This window comes from Abramis brama (assembly GCF_963993115.1).
Source record: "Abramis brama genome assembly, chromosome: 7".
Classification (NCBI taxonomy): domain Eukaryota; kingdom Metazoa; phylum Chordata; class Actinopteri; order Cypriniformes; family Leuciscidae; genus Abramis; species Abramis brama.
In genome coordinates this window covers 4424562-4439180 of record NC_139969.1, presented here as the reverse complement: position 1 = coordinate 4439180, position 14619 = coordinate 4424562, and the positions used below count along the sequence as shown (strand labels likewise).

At 34.8% G+C, this 14619-nt stretch overlaps 1 protein-coding gene across 2 annotated transcripts; it reads right to left on the bottom strand.

Annotated features, from left to right (window-relative positions):
* Window positions 1–1943: 1943 nt before the first annotated feature.
* On the bottom strand, window positions 1944–13554 carry rab31 (RAB31, member RAS oncogene family). Of its 2 annotated transcripts, XR_014606984.1 has the most exons (8): window positions 12938–13122; window positions 11712–11791; window positions 10612–10693; window positions 9510–9581; window positions 8483–8589; window positions 7959–8068; window positions 4060–4254; window positions 1944–3953 (listed from the first exon to the last, which is right to left on the bottom strand). XR_014606984.1 is itself a non-coding variant. In XM_084118601.1 (7 exons), exons 1-7 carry the CDS (start codon window positions 12971–12973, stop codon window positions 4157–4159), a joined length of 585 nt encoding a protein of 194 aa, XP_083974727.1. In that variant the 5' UTR covers window positions 12974–13554; the 3' UTR covers window positions 1944–4156. The 2 variants fall into 2 exon arrangements, 1 of the variants encoding a protein (XP_083974727.1); XM_084118601.1 differs by having other exon boundaries at window positions 1944–4254; window positions 12938–13554.
* Window positions 13555–14619: the final 1065 nt, after the last annotated feature.

Below are 14619 nucleotides of genomic sequence, written 5' to 3'. Positions count from 1 at the left end.
GGTAAATGATTAAACTATTTGCACTACAAACTAGTACGTTTATAAATTTGACAATAGAATACAATACAATAATTTGATAATACCAGTTCGCAATATCAAGCAGCATTTCAAGCTGTTTTGTACAGCTAAAATAACTGGAAGCAGATGAAACCAGAAGCCTTGCATATGCAAGCTTACAAATGGCCATGTCCACTCTTAAATTAAAAATAAGTCTAGGAACAAACTTGTTTGGCTTTCTTATTTTGGCTTCTACTGTGATGTGACAAACAAGATGATTAAAGAAGAGTCGTGCTTACTAAGCCTAACATCTGTCTCATGCCACACAATTTGTGCTAAAACATGATATCTCAAATTGTACAGCTTGTTGACGTGTGCAATAACTATTCTAAGGATTAGACTTACCATCTCCACTTGGCGTATAACAAAAAAGGAAAAAGAAATCCCATAAACTTTGAAGAGGGGAGCCGAGGCGTATCTATAGAAACCAGAATATCATATAGACTTTAACTTGGGTCAGTAAGCAACCGTATAGCAACCACTCAGAACACCCTAGCAACCATATAGCAAGGTGCTAAAATTTGAAGTACAATTGAGTGTTGTCAGTGCAGCAGTAATACAAAAATGTATGTGCCTGGGACCCAGTGATGCGTGTGTAAATTGTGAAGAGAAGAAGACCAAGCACCGAACCCTGAGGAACACCTAATAGTGTGATTTAGATTCCACTCGCCTCAAAGAAGCCACGAATGATGTACCTGTCGAAAGCTACAGAAAGGTTCATGATACGTCCATGTATTACGTTGTCCAATTCATCATAAAAAACAACATCAATATTAAATACATTAATATATACACACACATTCAAATATACACTGCTGTTCAAAGTTGAGGGTCAAGATTTTTTTAAAAGATTTTAAGACTTTTATTGAGCAAGGATGCATTAAATTGAAAATAAAAATAAAAATTAAGAGTAAAGAAATTTATGTTACAAAAGAATTCTATTTCAAATACTTTACCTTTGAACTTTCTATTCATCATAGAATCCTGAAAAAGAATTCTCTCACAGTTTCCACGGAAATATGAAGCAACTGTTTTCAACATTGATAATAATCAGAAAAGGTTCTTGAGCAGCAAATCATCATATTAGAATGATTTCTGAAGGATCATGTGACACTGAAGACTGGAGTAATGATGCTGAAAATTCAGCTTTGATCACAGGAATAAATTACATTTTACAATATATTCCAATAGAAAACAGCCATATTAAATTGTAATAATATTTCTCAATATTTTATTGTTTTTACTGTATTTTTCTTATTAATAAATGCAGCCTTTGTGAGCAACATATAAGACTTCTTTCAAAAACATTTAAAGATCTTCCCAACCCCAAACTTTTGAATGGCAGTGTATATACAGTACATGCATAGATAATTAATTAAAGATACAAAACATAGGCACATAAAATAATTTCAAAAGTTTTCCTGCAAAAACATAAATTCAGTCAAGTGTGTCCAAACTTTTGTCTGATAGGTTAATCTGAATGCGGTTTCGTGTTGTTTTTAACAAGCATCCAGAGTCAACATGGTCGTCAACACTATTAAAATGTTCAAATGGTACCAGTTTCAAACACCAGAAAGAAAAAAAAGAAAAAAAAAAGCATTTAACTGAATCAGATATTTTGCTCAGGAAAAACTACTGCTGAAATACAGTAGGCATGAAGAAAAGTTTAGATCCGTAGTTCACTTAAAGAGGAAAAAAGACATTGGACAGAAATGGCCCCTTAGGGATTTATAAAAGCATATTGTACTGTAAACTTTGGATATGAACTATCCACTAGAAACTGTGCTTTTTATCTTCTAAAACAATAACATCTTCAACACTGTCCAAATCTGTAGCAATACTCATAAATCAAAATAATTATATAATACAAAGAAAATACGCAATAATAACATTTTAAGCAAACATTTGTAGTTTATTGACGACATCTGGTACAAAATGTGTTGGATACCATTGTCACAACATTCACATAAAAGAAAAAAATTAAGTTAACTAACAAAAGGTACAAATTTAGAGTTATTTACAAAATGTATAATTGGAACCATTATAACCAGATCTCAACCAGTTCTGTTATGATTCAGAGCGAATTTGCAAGGTTAAGGCATATATGTGAATTCACACTAAATTCGAATCCTTCTAACGTTTATTTTAGGAAAGAGATATAATTATATAGATATACTCATATTAAATGTTACATATTGCATGTGAATCTTTATCAATGATGACTGTGATGATTTATTAACAAAAAGAAAACTGTTAGAACTATACACTGCGTGTAATGTTATACATGTGTGATTTTGCCAGCTGTGATTGACAGAAAAGATCATTCCGGTTACAGAATTGAAAAACTAAAGGACAGGTAATCAATCCACTCACAACCACACCGAGGTAGGCTGATAATGCAAGAGCACGCACAATTACCCTGTTTTTATGCTTTTAGCCTTAAAGGTGAAGTGTGTCATTTCTGAAGCACTAGTCTCACCCAAATGGAATTGCAAAAATAATGACCCAACCAATGGCAGAGTCCCTGTCAGTCAAACAAACAGCCCTGTCCCAAACTCGCCACTGGTTCAGCGAATGTTGCTGTGTGAATATGGTCGAGATGCTTTATGTAAAGTAATGATAGCACAGCCGAATCACAGTTTAAACTTTTTGGAGGAAATGTTGTACAAATTTAGTGATCGGCTAATAAATGTACCTGTTTAACAGATGAACAGAATTTTGTCAAAACCATTGAAAAATGTGTTTTTCCCAACAAAAAACCCACATTCCCACTAAAATAAAACAAACAGTTGAGTCAACCTTTTTTCCATTGACAGCAACAGGTAAGCAGAAGTTCGCAAAAATACTAACAAAACTGTTGTTCACAGTAAAGTCAACTGTGCCCTCTGGTGGCTGATCTCTCACATTTTTTTGTTTTTGTTTAATAAAGGGGTAAATATTTCACTTTATACTGGGTGTTTTAATAGATTTATAGATAAATATATCTATTTGTGATCTATATCTATCTAGATAGATCACATAGATTTAACAGAAAACTGTAAAGTTTTAATAGATTAACAAATAACCAAAATTATAACTAATAAGTAACTCAATTTCCCAGGATAAATAAATTGGTAACACTTAATTTTACAGTGCCCATATAATAAATGAATACTAAAAACAACAACAGCAACTATGTGCAATTACACACAGCACTAAACATATGTGGTTTATTAGTATTATGCAGTGGTAAAACTTAAAATAAAAGTTCCAAAAGGGTTTTTTTGCAGTAATGCCATAGAAGAACCATTTTAGGTTAAAAAAAAAATCAAAATAAAAGTAAAAGTTAAAAATAAAAGTTCCAAAAGGGGTTTTTCGCAGTAATGCCATAGAAGAACCATTTTTGGTTCCTCAAAGAAACTTTCAGTGACCAGTTCTGAAAATAACCATTTTTTTCTTGGTGCAAAGAGCATTTTAATAATCAGAAGAACCTTTTTCCACTATAATGAAACTTTTGTGGAATGTAAAGGTTCCACGGATGTTAAAGGTTCTTTACGGAACCATCAACGGCAATAAAGAACCTTTATTTTTAGGAGAGTAATAACATAAGCACTGTAATACAAAGTGTGACCAACATATTTGCGCATCTGTATGTCATTTACATCACTCGTCATTGTAAGAAGCCAGATTAGAAATAACCAATCAAAGCTTTTGTTTGTACATCTATGTATCGAAACGACATTAAAAAGGCATTTCTAAGGCACTTATTATTGTGTAAACACAGCACTAACTACTACTAGACACATAGCATTTAAATTATACAATATTGCACACACAAAAAAACTAAAATTTAAAATACTTGATATGAAAACTATTTCAAGTCATGATAACTCACCTCACAAAGTTGCTCAGCATCACTGCAATATTCAGAAAACATTATGACTTGGTATATAACTGTTTTCTACTGTAATGTACATGTTTGTCAGTCATTTGACTGTATCCTCATCATTAACATTAACACACCTTGATTTGTGTTTAATTTGATCCCAATCTATGCACCACATGGGTCAGATCCCACAGGAAATCATGCTCTAGGGTGTTTGTAGTGACTTGCGGATGTCTAACAGCAGCGTTTGGTGGAGGGAGGAGGCTGTCGTGTCAGTTTAAAGGATTCGTGACTGTCAGCGTCTGTGTTCTCCAGCGGAGGGATCTGTCGACCTGCACACAGATGCGAGAACATGAACAATTATGCCACGTCTAGTTAGTGTGCGCATGTCACTGCATTAGATTAAATACAGCGGCCGCTGGCATAATGAAACTCAATCTTTCAAAACACAAACTGATGTCAAATGTGACACAGAGGTGATGGAGATGACTAAGAAATATCTGCAACACGTTAAAATTAGCGTTGTGTCATCGTCGCGGACAGCTAGAATTAAAAATACTCCACTAAAGGAGTTATTTTAACTTGCATACATTTATTAATGTGCAAAGCCATGAAATTTTGGGGTCGGTAAGAGTTTTTTATTATTTTGAAAGAAGTCTCTTAATCTCACCTAAGTTTCATTATTTGAAGAAAAAAAAAAGAAAGAAAAAAAAATACAGTAAAAAAATTGATATTGTAAAATATAATTTAAAATATGTTTTGCTTTGCTGCTCAATAATCATTTTTTTATTATCATCAATGTTGAAAACAATTGTTTTTGAACAGTTTATTTAAAATAGAAATCTTTTATAACATTCGTATAACATAACATCTTTTTTACTCTCACTTTTGATCAATTTAATGCATTCTCGCTGAATAAAAATATTGTTTTCTTAAAAAAAAAAACATAATGCCCCTAAACTTTTGTGTAGTGCCAAGTAGTGCTGAGTAGTGCAGTTATTGAGCATTAGTGTGTTTTTATGTAAATTGCCATTTCATCATTTTATAAATCAATACATCACTCAAAGCAATGAATTAAAGCTAGTTTAACTCATACAGGTTTGGAACAACATGAGGGTGAGTAAATGATGACAGTTTTCATTTTTGGATGAACTATCCCTTTAAATGGGACATATCATGAAAATCTGACTTTTTCCATGTTTAAGTGCTATAATCGGGTCCCCGGTGCATCTACAAACCCAGAAAACGTGAAAAGTGAAACCCGGTAACTTTGTTTTGATAAGCCTTTCTCTGCAAGCAGGTCAAAAAATAAGCAGATCCGATCAGACTCATATTACTGGCCCCTTAATCTGCACATTTCCACACACGGCGCTGCCATTTGGTTTTAGTGTAACCAGTTCTAATGCAATGGCAAAAGTTTGAGCAAAGCATGAAAACTGTTCTGTTCTGAAAAAAAATTATTCACAACTGTCTTATAAAGACCTCAGGGAACTGTCAACTTGTGTAAAAGTTAAACATGACAGTACATGCAAGTCGATGAAATTAATCAAATGTAATTCCACAACAACTACATAAATGTATCCACTAACCATTCATACCCAGGGCCGGCGCTAGCTATAGGCAGAACAGGCGATTGCCTAGGGCCTCCGGCTTTGAGGAGGGGCCTCCATAACCGTAACATCCCCTATATATAGTCCACCAGTCAAGACGGGCAGAAATACTAGCCTCATTGTTCATTGAATATTGTTGAATTGTCACTCATCTGCAGTTAAACCAATTAATGTTTCCGTTTCAAAGCGGGTGCCGGCTTCTCAAAGTTTGTGTAACGAACGCATCCATCAGGTGCTGCGAAGCAAAAGCCTAAATAGGCACGCAAAGAGGCACAGCTCGTAATGCAGGTGTGTGAGTTGTCGTCATCTATTTTGGAGTGATTGCAATGTATTCTAAATATAAACTTGTACTGTAGATCAGCGTCATTTCTGGAAAAATCATTCACCGCTTTATTACGAGTTTAAAAGAGCGGGAGCGTCATTAACGTGCCCAGACGCGACGCTCTGAATTTGCGTGTACAATGAATAACATTGCGTCGGGAGCTGACTAGTAAAAAGCTACAAAAGTAAAAGACAAGACGTTTGTATTCAAAGTTAAAAAGCCAACACACTACAACATTTTTAAATGTTTCAAATAAAGGATATCATTTCTATGGGTCTATCTTCTAAATTCTGCTGATGATTAGATTATACCCTGACATCATAGCCTACTTACGCCAATAATATCAGTTTTTCTGCTCAGTAGCGATCGTGTCTTTCTCTTCCACTTGATTTGTGTATAGCATATTTAAGGTAACAATGCAATACATAATATCATATTACTGATATTAATAATATGACAATGTCTGCAGTCAATATTGATGAAATGGGAGGGAAAAATCCTGCCCATACCGCAGCTATGAAGAAAATGATAAAAGCACTAATGTTCATCTACTGAAGTGGTATTCTGGAACTGTGTATAAATTGAATAAAACAGCAGAATAACAGCAACAACAATAACATCTTCATTAAACAAAAAAGAGATTACCTTAGATAAAGTTTGATTAATATGTACATACAGTACCGGTAAAAAGTCTGGACCCATTACTATTTGTAATGTTTTTGAAAGAAGTTTCTTATTATGCTCTACAAGCCTGCATTTATTTGATTAAAAATACAGAAAAAAACAGGAATATTCAGCAAGGATGTGTTAAATATATAAAAAGTGATAGTGAAGACTTTTTTAAAACAAATTGTTAATAATCAAAAAATCCTGAAAAAAAGTATCACAGGTTATCAAATAAATATTAAGCACCATTTCTAACATTTGATAATAAATAAGAATATTATAAAGTTTTCTGAAGGATCACATGACACTAAATTCAGCTTTGCATCACAGAAATATATTTTAAAGTATAGTAAAATAGAAAACCATTATTTTTCTGTATTTTTGATCAAATAAATCCAGGCTTGATGAGCATAAGAGACTTCTTTCAAAAACATTAAAAATAGTAATGTGTCCAAACTTACAAACTGTGTAAGTAAAAATATACTAAATTTAAAATTAAATGTTGTATAAATAAAAAGGTTAGGAATCATATTTGTTTCAAGTGTTTTTTATTGGGGGTGGGGGGCCTCCAACATGAATTTTGCCTAGGGCCTCCTAATGTCTAGAACCGGCCCTGTTCATACCATCCAGGTGCGTCTAAAAGTTGCAACCTCTTCCTGCGTCTCTCCGTAAGGCTGCACTCCGCTACTGTTATTTTTTTAAATTTGACTGAAATTCGCGTGTTTTGTTATTGCCGAGTATCCGAAACTCGTGTGAAGGATCGGCCGTCTTCTGAACGGAGGCGGAGAGCAGCAGCTCATTTGCATTTAAAGGGACACACACACAAAAACAGCGCGTTTTTGTTCACACCCAAAAAGGGGCAACTTTGACAAGTTATAATGAATGATCTGGGACACCATAGATTTATATTACATCTTGTGAAAAGGATTATGTCACCTTTAAGTGACTTTTCTATTAGTATAGTAAATCACTAACTTGAGAACGCTTCACAAAAGTGTGAAAATACTGGAAAATGAGAGTAAATGAGGGAGAAGATGATACAGTGACCAAAAAAACCAGTAAAAAAATTCTCTAGCAATCCCTATCCCAATCCCCTTCCCAATCCCCTTAATTTTATTTTTTTATTATTATTAATTTATGTTTTGTGGGGAGAATTGTTTTTAATTGATACTTCCTCATTTTTTTATTTTATTTTATGTTTGTATTTATTTATTTGTCTTTCTTTCTTTCTTTCTTTTTTTCTCTGAATTCAAATGTGTTGTAATATTTATCAGTCCCTGAACCTCTGGCTTTCCTTTCTGGCTTATGGCATTTCACTTTTGTATTTTGCAAGTAAATGTTTAATAAAAAAACTTTTTAAAAAAACCTGTAGCGTATCGGGTTTGCTACGGTGGGTCAGGTGTAGCGTGGACACTTGACTAGTTTTACTGATACTTACTGATTTTCTGGAACAGCTCCTCTATGTTAACTGCATTTCTGGCACTGGTCTCCATAAATATGGCAGCAATTGACTCTGCAAATTCTTTCGCCTCTTTAGTTGGAACTTCCCTAAAAAACAAAAACAAACACTGAATGAGTAAATAATGAGCTTGCTCACAGATATCCAAGCAAGGGCAGGACCGAAACAAACACCAGAGGGGTTCATCGAAAACAGACTGCCTGCAAATATTGTGTAATTATACAGACGCAAAGACCGACAGTCCAGTTTATCCATTAGGATTTGACTGGATCACAAGTAATTACATTTTGATGAAAGATTATACTTTCATTTCTTCAGAATAACATGAACGTACATTAAGAGCAGTTTTTGTTTTAAGATTGTCAACAGGGTCAGTTTTGATTTCATGTCAACTTCAAGTACAATTATCACACAATATACACAAATCTAAGCAGGAGCGGCTTTGGAAAGAAACTTCACAGAATATAATACGTTCTCAGAGAGAGCAAGAGGGTTTTATCAACCTGATGTCACCCAGATCGTTCTTATTTCCTGCTATGGCCACGACAATATCCTCTGGCCCATGTTCCTTCAGCTCCTTTACCCACTTCTTTAACGTCTGGAAAGAGTCCTGCAGAAACCAGACACAAAAAACACAAGCTGCTGTTTCATAGATCAGAGAAACAACTGAGATACAAAACATTTGTAAAATCTCCTTTCAAAATGTTTGTTTTCTCCAACAATTATAAACAAATAAACAATGACATATATCCATAAACTGCAGCTTAAACACAGTTAAACATGCTTTTTAAATAGAAACAACTTGGAAAGGAATTGCACAGACACACTAGCCGCGTTTCCATTACCCTTCAAAAATTGCGCAAATTGAAATTACGCCCAATGGAAACACGTCAATTTCGCAAAAACTCCCATTTATCGCAAAAAAGTTTTTCCGCTCGCATGAGGTGCTTTTTCAGGCAATTCGAAAAAGAAATATTTCGCAAAAGTGCAATGGAAACAGTTTTTGCGCATTTACAGGTCACCTGACGTAATGACGCGGTGTGTTTGGACAAAATACGAGACAGAGTTCTTTATTAAATTCATAAAAGACAGAAGAATTACAGGAATACTGGATTCTAAACCTCAAAGAAATGCCACAATCGAGACCTCGAAGCAGAAATGAGGGAGAAACACCCAGAAACACCTCATATGTGCCGCTCACAGTATAAGGGTCTTATGCCATTAATGATTGGATAACACGCCTACGTTTCCATCCATTAATAATAATAATAATGTCTAGTGCGGTACGTGGCTTTGATATATATATAAAACTACCAACGTCCGTTGCTATGATTTTTGGGATGACTTATCGCGAGAGGAAAAAATTACGTTTTAGTCGCATGGCATCGGTTAATGGAAACACTGTCATTTCGCAATAGTTTTTTATCGATATTTAAGAAAAAAAAGAAAGAAAAAAAAAAGAAAAAAAAAATCGCAAAAGTTTTGCGCAATTCTGTAATGGAAACGTGCCTACTGATGACGCACACTTACGAGCTTCGTGATGTCATACACAATGACGGCTGCTGCAGAGCCTCTGTAATACATGGGAGCCAACGAGTGAAACTGGAGAAAAATAAGATACACTTTGTTAATGTTGGGAGCTTGTAAAGATTGCACAAAGATTATAGTAACATAAATTTGCTCATACTGCAGGCAAGGTTTGCACTGGAAAACAAAACACCACTCACATTTTCTTGAAAAAAGCATGATGTAGTTACTGTAAACAGCATTAATGATAAATAAAGCACATTAGGATCACTTGAGCTGGTTTTGGTTCAGACAGATGCAGGAGATTTGCTGTAAAGAAGTAGACCGCAATTACGTCTGAGCGAGTTCAAAAGGAGGGCGCATTTTTTTCAGAGCGATCTGAACAGATGCACATGCTAATAGTGAACAAAGACGTGAACACAAAGTCATGCTGGCACTTCTCAAACTCACACACACACACACATTTCCACCGCACCCAATGAGTCACCCCTACAGTGAACTCTGAACTGTGAGTGTGTGTTGGAAATGAAATGAAATTTCTCTAACTGATGACAAAGGTCTGACGTAGAATTGCCTCGCATCCTTTAATCTTGTGTTAAAGGGATAGTTCATCCAAAAATAAACTTCTGTCATCATTTACTCACTCACAAGATGTTCCAAACGTAAATGACAGAATTTTCCTTTTTGAGTGAACTATTGCTTTAAGTTGGGAATTAAAGGGCACAGATTCACTGACAGGAATCCGTTGTGTGTATATGTGGGTGGAGAACAGAAGCTGAATGCTATGGATCATGGGATGGAGTGGGAGTTAACTATCTCAGAACTGATGGTGCTTCATTTATTTGTATTATATGTGTGTTTGTATGACGTTTTAAGACAGAAGTAGATGCATGAATCTGCTCACTAAACACAAATGCATGTATTAAGGAAGAAAAAAATAATCTTGGGTGAAATAAAAACAAACACATAAATGAGTAAAGCACATGTATACATGTATGATATTGGCCATAGAGGCTGCAAAAACAAGGTTAGACACAAACTTTTCATAAAACATTCATACACCTAAACTCTAATTTATGAATAAAACAACTTTCGACGTTCTCACCCGTTCCTGCCCCGCGGTGTCCCAGATCAGAAACTTGTGAAGTTCATTTTCACATGGGACGGTCTTAGTTAAAAATGATGCACTGAAAAAACAAATAATTATCTATATCATTAGGATACAAATATGGTAATACACACACACACACACACAAAAAGTCACTGTTTGGATTTAAATCGGCACATTTGTAAGAGTCTATGATTGGATCATTACTGCAGTGATTATGTTTCATGCACTTCATGGAAATAAATGTTGTGATGTTATTTCCATCAAGAGTTGCATCACTATTTGGTCAAGATCGTGCATTGACAATGCAAGAGTCCAGCACTCGGTAAAGTCTCCTCCAGCACATCCCAGAGACGTCACTGAATTTAAGTTCTGGACTCAGAGGATCATCAATTCATGTGTGTAAATGATTCTTCATGCTTCTCACAACCATTCTTTCACAGTTTGATCCTGATGAATCTTGACATTATCATCCTGGAATATGGCCATGATGTGTCTTCCTACATGGGTGTTTAAGAAATGAAAAGCTACACACTCTGTTGCCAAACATATAACATGCTAGAAACATAATAATCACTGCAATAATGATCCAATTATTGACTCTTAAACATTTGCCTATTTAAATCCAAACAGTGACTTTTTTTTGGGCCAGGCAGTGTGTATTAAATGCAATAATAAAAATGAATAATAAACAATAAAAAAGCAAAAATGCACAATGCCCTAAACTTATATTATACAGACATCATTCAAAGAGGAAATGACAATGTTAACCATGACTACAATAAAAACAATATTTTGCAAGAGCTTCTGTGTAAAGTGCAAACGGTGCAAAAAAGAAAACCTAAAAATATTCTCTAGTCTAAAAGTAATGACTAACCCAACAGAGAAACCAGCGTGTGCTGATGTGAACGAAACTGAGGAAACAAACAAACTGACTCGGAATCAGCTGTTCAGTGTTGGATCCGGAGTGTTTGACTCATAAAGGAATATTTAGACACAGATTCATCCAGCAGAGCAGAAAGAAGGTGGTCTCATGCTTCACCTCAATTATGTGTAAATCCCTATAGATATGATTTTTAGTAAACGGATGCCCCTACCCTATCGTTGGACTGATGTTGTGGTCAAAGTGATCTTGAACAAATCGACACACAATACTTGATTTCCCGACACCTGTGTCCTGTGAGTATGAGAAAAAGAAAAACAAACATCATAAAATATCAAACACATGAAATATTGACGTCTCGCTGATGAAGTGCCTTACTTGATGATGTGTGACTTCAAGTGACTCAGGGGATTAAAAACATCTATTGCAGCTGACAGCTGAGGGCGACTTCAAAAATAACATACAACAATACTACGCAAAGTAGACTACATCTGCAGAATGCATACCGTACCCTGCATGAAACTTTTCTGGATGTATAAAATACATGGATGACCTAAATTTGCTATAGTATACAAATATAAAGCACTTGCTCAGAATACTGTAACTGTACCCCATAATGCAATGCACTTGACCTTTAGTTTTCAGTGTGATGAATGAACCAGAAGTAATATGAACAAATATGAGACAACAACAACTTGAATCATTATTTTATCTGATTGCTAGTAGGCTAAATTATATTTAGTGTGCCATAGTGTACTAATACTAACTGCTTACTGTATACTAGTACAGGAGTATACTGTAATACTGCCTATTTTTCTTTTAAAGTATGGAAAACAGTACGCCACTAAAAGTTTCAAACTTTAGCAAGCTACATTGTTGTCACATGACCTTCTTATATTAATCCAGTCTTAACTTTAGGTTCATTTTAATCAAGTCATAAAGATGTTAAAAATCAGTTACAACTAGGCCATCTGGGTATTCCATGCAAAGTGAAAATCTGCATACTATGCACACAGTTATGCATACTGCGGAAAAAGTAAGAGTAGTATACGATAGTGTGCTCTTCCAACACAATGTATCCTGTTTTACATACTGTTTTTTAAACGGTAACTTATATTCTGCAGAGTACGCTAGAATTCCATTTCGAACACTGCCAGTCTCCAGAACGCGGTGACGTCATGGCCGCAAACATTCCAAAAGAATGAATTTATGCGAAAACAATTCCAGCTTCGGCTCCAACTCTCTCAGGTTATTTGTGTTCTCATTTCACGAAGCTTTGCGTGACTGAAAGAGGACCTTCGTGACGGAAAAACATCTCAACGCGTTAGTTATTAGAAAAGGAAGCAGGAATCATCACAGTTCAAGTCTGTCTGTTGTGTGTGTGTGTGTGTGACGATGGAACCTGAAGCCGCAGACAGACAGAGGAATCTCAACACTCACCCCTAGCAGACAAACTTTCAATTCCCTGATGGCCATTGTAAAGCACGTTATGGCAGCTGAAGCATTGTTCTGTCGACTCTCATCTATCACGGTCACGGCAGACTGTTCATCTGTAAAACACAAACTCAGACCATCTCCCTCCCAGACCTAACGGAAACCGACTGGAGAAATTCGGCTAAGCTGTCACTCACATCACGTGATGACATAAACCCCGCCTCAAAGAGAGAGGCACTGCTAAAAGACTCGTATCACAACAACAATTCTGATTCTAATAACACTAAAACCGAGAGTGATCTGAATAATGGTCCATTATTGCTAACTGGCATGTAGTTTTATCATTATAAAGTAGTCGTAAATTAATCACTGAAGTTTTCTCTGCATGGTAAAGTACACTGATAGTCTGTGCAAATCAAACAAAACCCACAGTTAAAACCTGCTTAGACAGAGAAAACCTTAATCTCTAAGCTTCTTGTGTTAAATTAGACCACATACCTCTTTCTATACATAATTGTGTTAATAAATCAGCATCGTGGCCTTAATCGCAGGAGGAGCAACAGGTCGATCCATGATATTCTGCATTCCAGTGAAAAACCTTCAAACTTAAGTTACTGTCCAACCTATAATTTTATTTAGATGGCAGCCTTGTTCACAATGATCATGAGCTACAAAAGCTTTGTCTATAATATGAAAAACTATGATTTCCAAAAGTAGATGAGCAGGTACGTATCTCTTTGAGATAAATTCTAGCAGAGAGACATTAAGGAAAAAGGAGCTTTTTTACATCTGATATAATTGACAATCAGTCTGTCAATAGCTTTGATTAGAATCATACAGTATTGAAATGCATCTCACTTACTTGACATCATGACAAGAAAGAAAGAAAGAAAGAGGGGAAAACATACAAACAAACAAAACAAAAATGAAGGTGGAAATAGGTTATATCTGAAAAAGAATAATAATAATAATAATAATACACAATTGTCCAGTAGTACGTTAGCATTCAACAAGACAAAAATAATAATAAAGTGAAATCGACAGAATATCAGTATTAAAAAGAAAAGAATTGGTAACAATCTAGTGCAAGTTTCCACTAAAACATCAATCAGTGTGTCAGAACATCTGTAACAACTGTGCCAAAACTGGGTTGATCTCACAAAAACTGAATGTTCATATTTCACCCCAAATCAAAAGAAAAATAAGACCTTTTGCAGAAAGAAAACAAAGCCTTTTTTAGTGCCGTCTAATTGATCAATCACAATTAATCGCATCTAACATAAAAGTTTGTTATAATATATGTGTGTACAATATATATATATATATATATATATATATATATATATATATATATATATGAAGAGTTCAGATGCAAAAGCCTCTAAGTGCCATCTGAAATTTTCTTCTAGAATTATCATTTTTATAAAGCTTGTATATTTAAGTTAAGTAATTTCACTTAAATGACAATTAATAGGTCATTTGCATTGTCATTTAAGTGAAATTATTGAACTTAAATATACAAGCTTGATAAAAATGATCATTCTAGAAGAAAATTTCAGATGGCACTTAGAGGCTTTTGCATCTGAACTCTTCATATACACACACACACACACACACACACACACATTATATAAATAAACTTTTATGTCCGATGCGATTAATCGATTTGACAGCACTACTTTTTTCCA

Excerpts from the sequence above, each read along its gene's own strand:
- rab31 (XM_084118601.1), bottom strand. The coding sequence starts at position 12,973 with ATGGCCATCAGGGAATTGAAAGTTTGTCTGCTAGGG. Across the intron at positions 11,792-12,937 it reads TGAAAGTTTGTCTGCTAGGG|GACACAGGTGTCGGGAAATC; the intron begins GTGAGTGTTGAG and ends TCATACTCACAG. Across the intron at positions 4,255-7,958 it reads GGAGCTGTTCCAGAAAATCA|GTCGACAGATCCCTCCGCTG; the intron begins GTAAGTATCAGT and ends ATCTGTGTGCAG.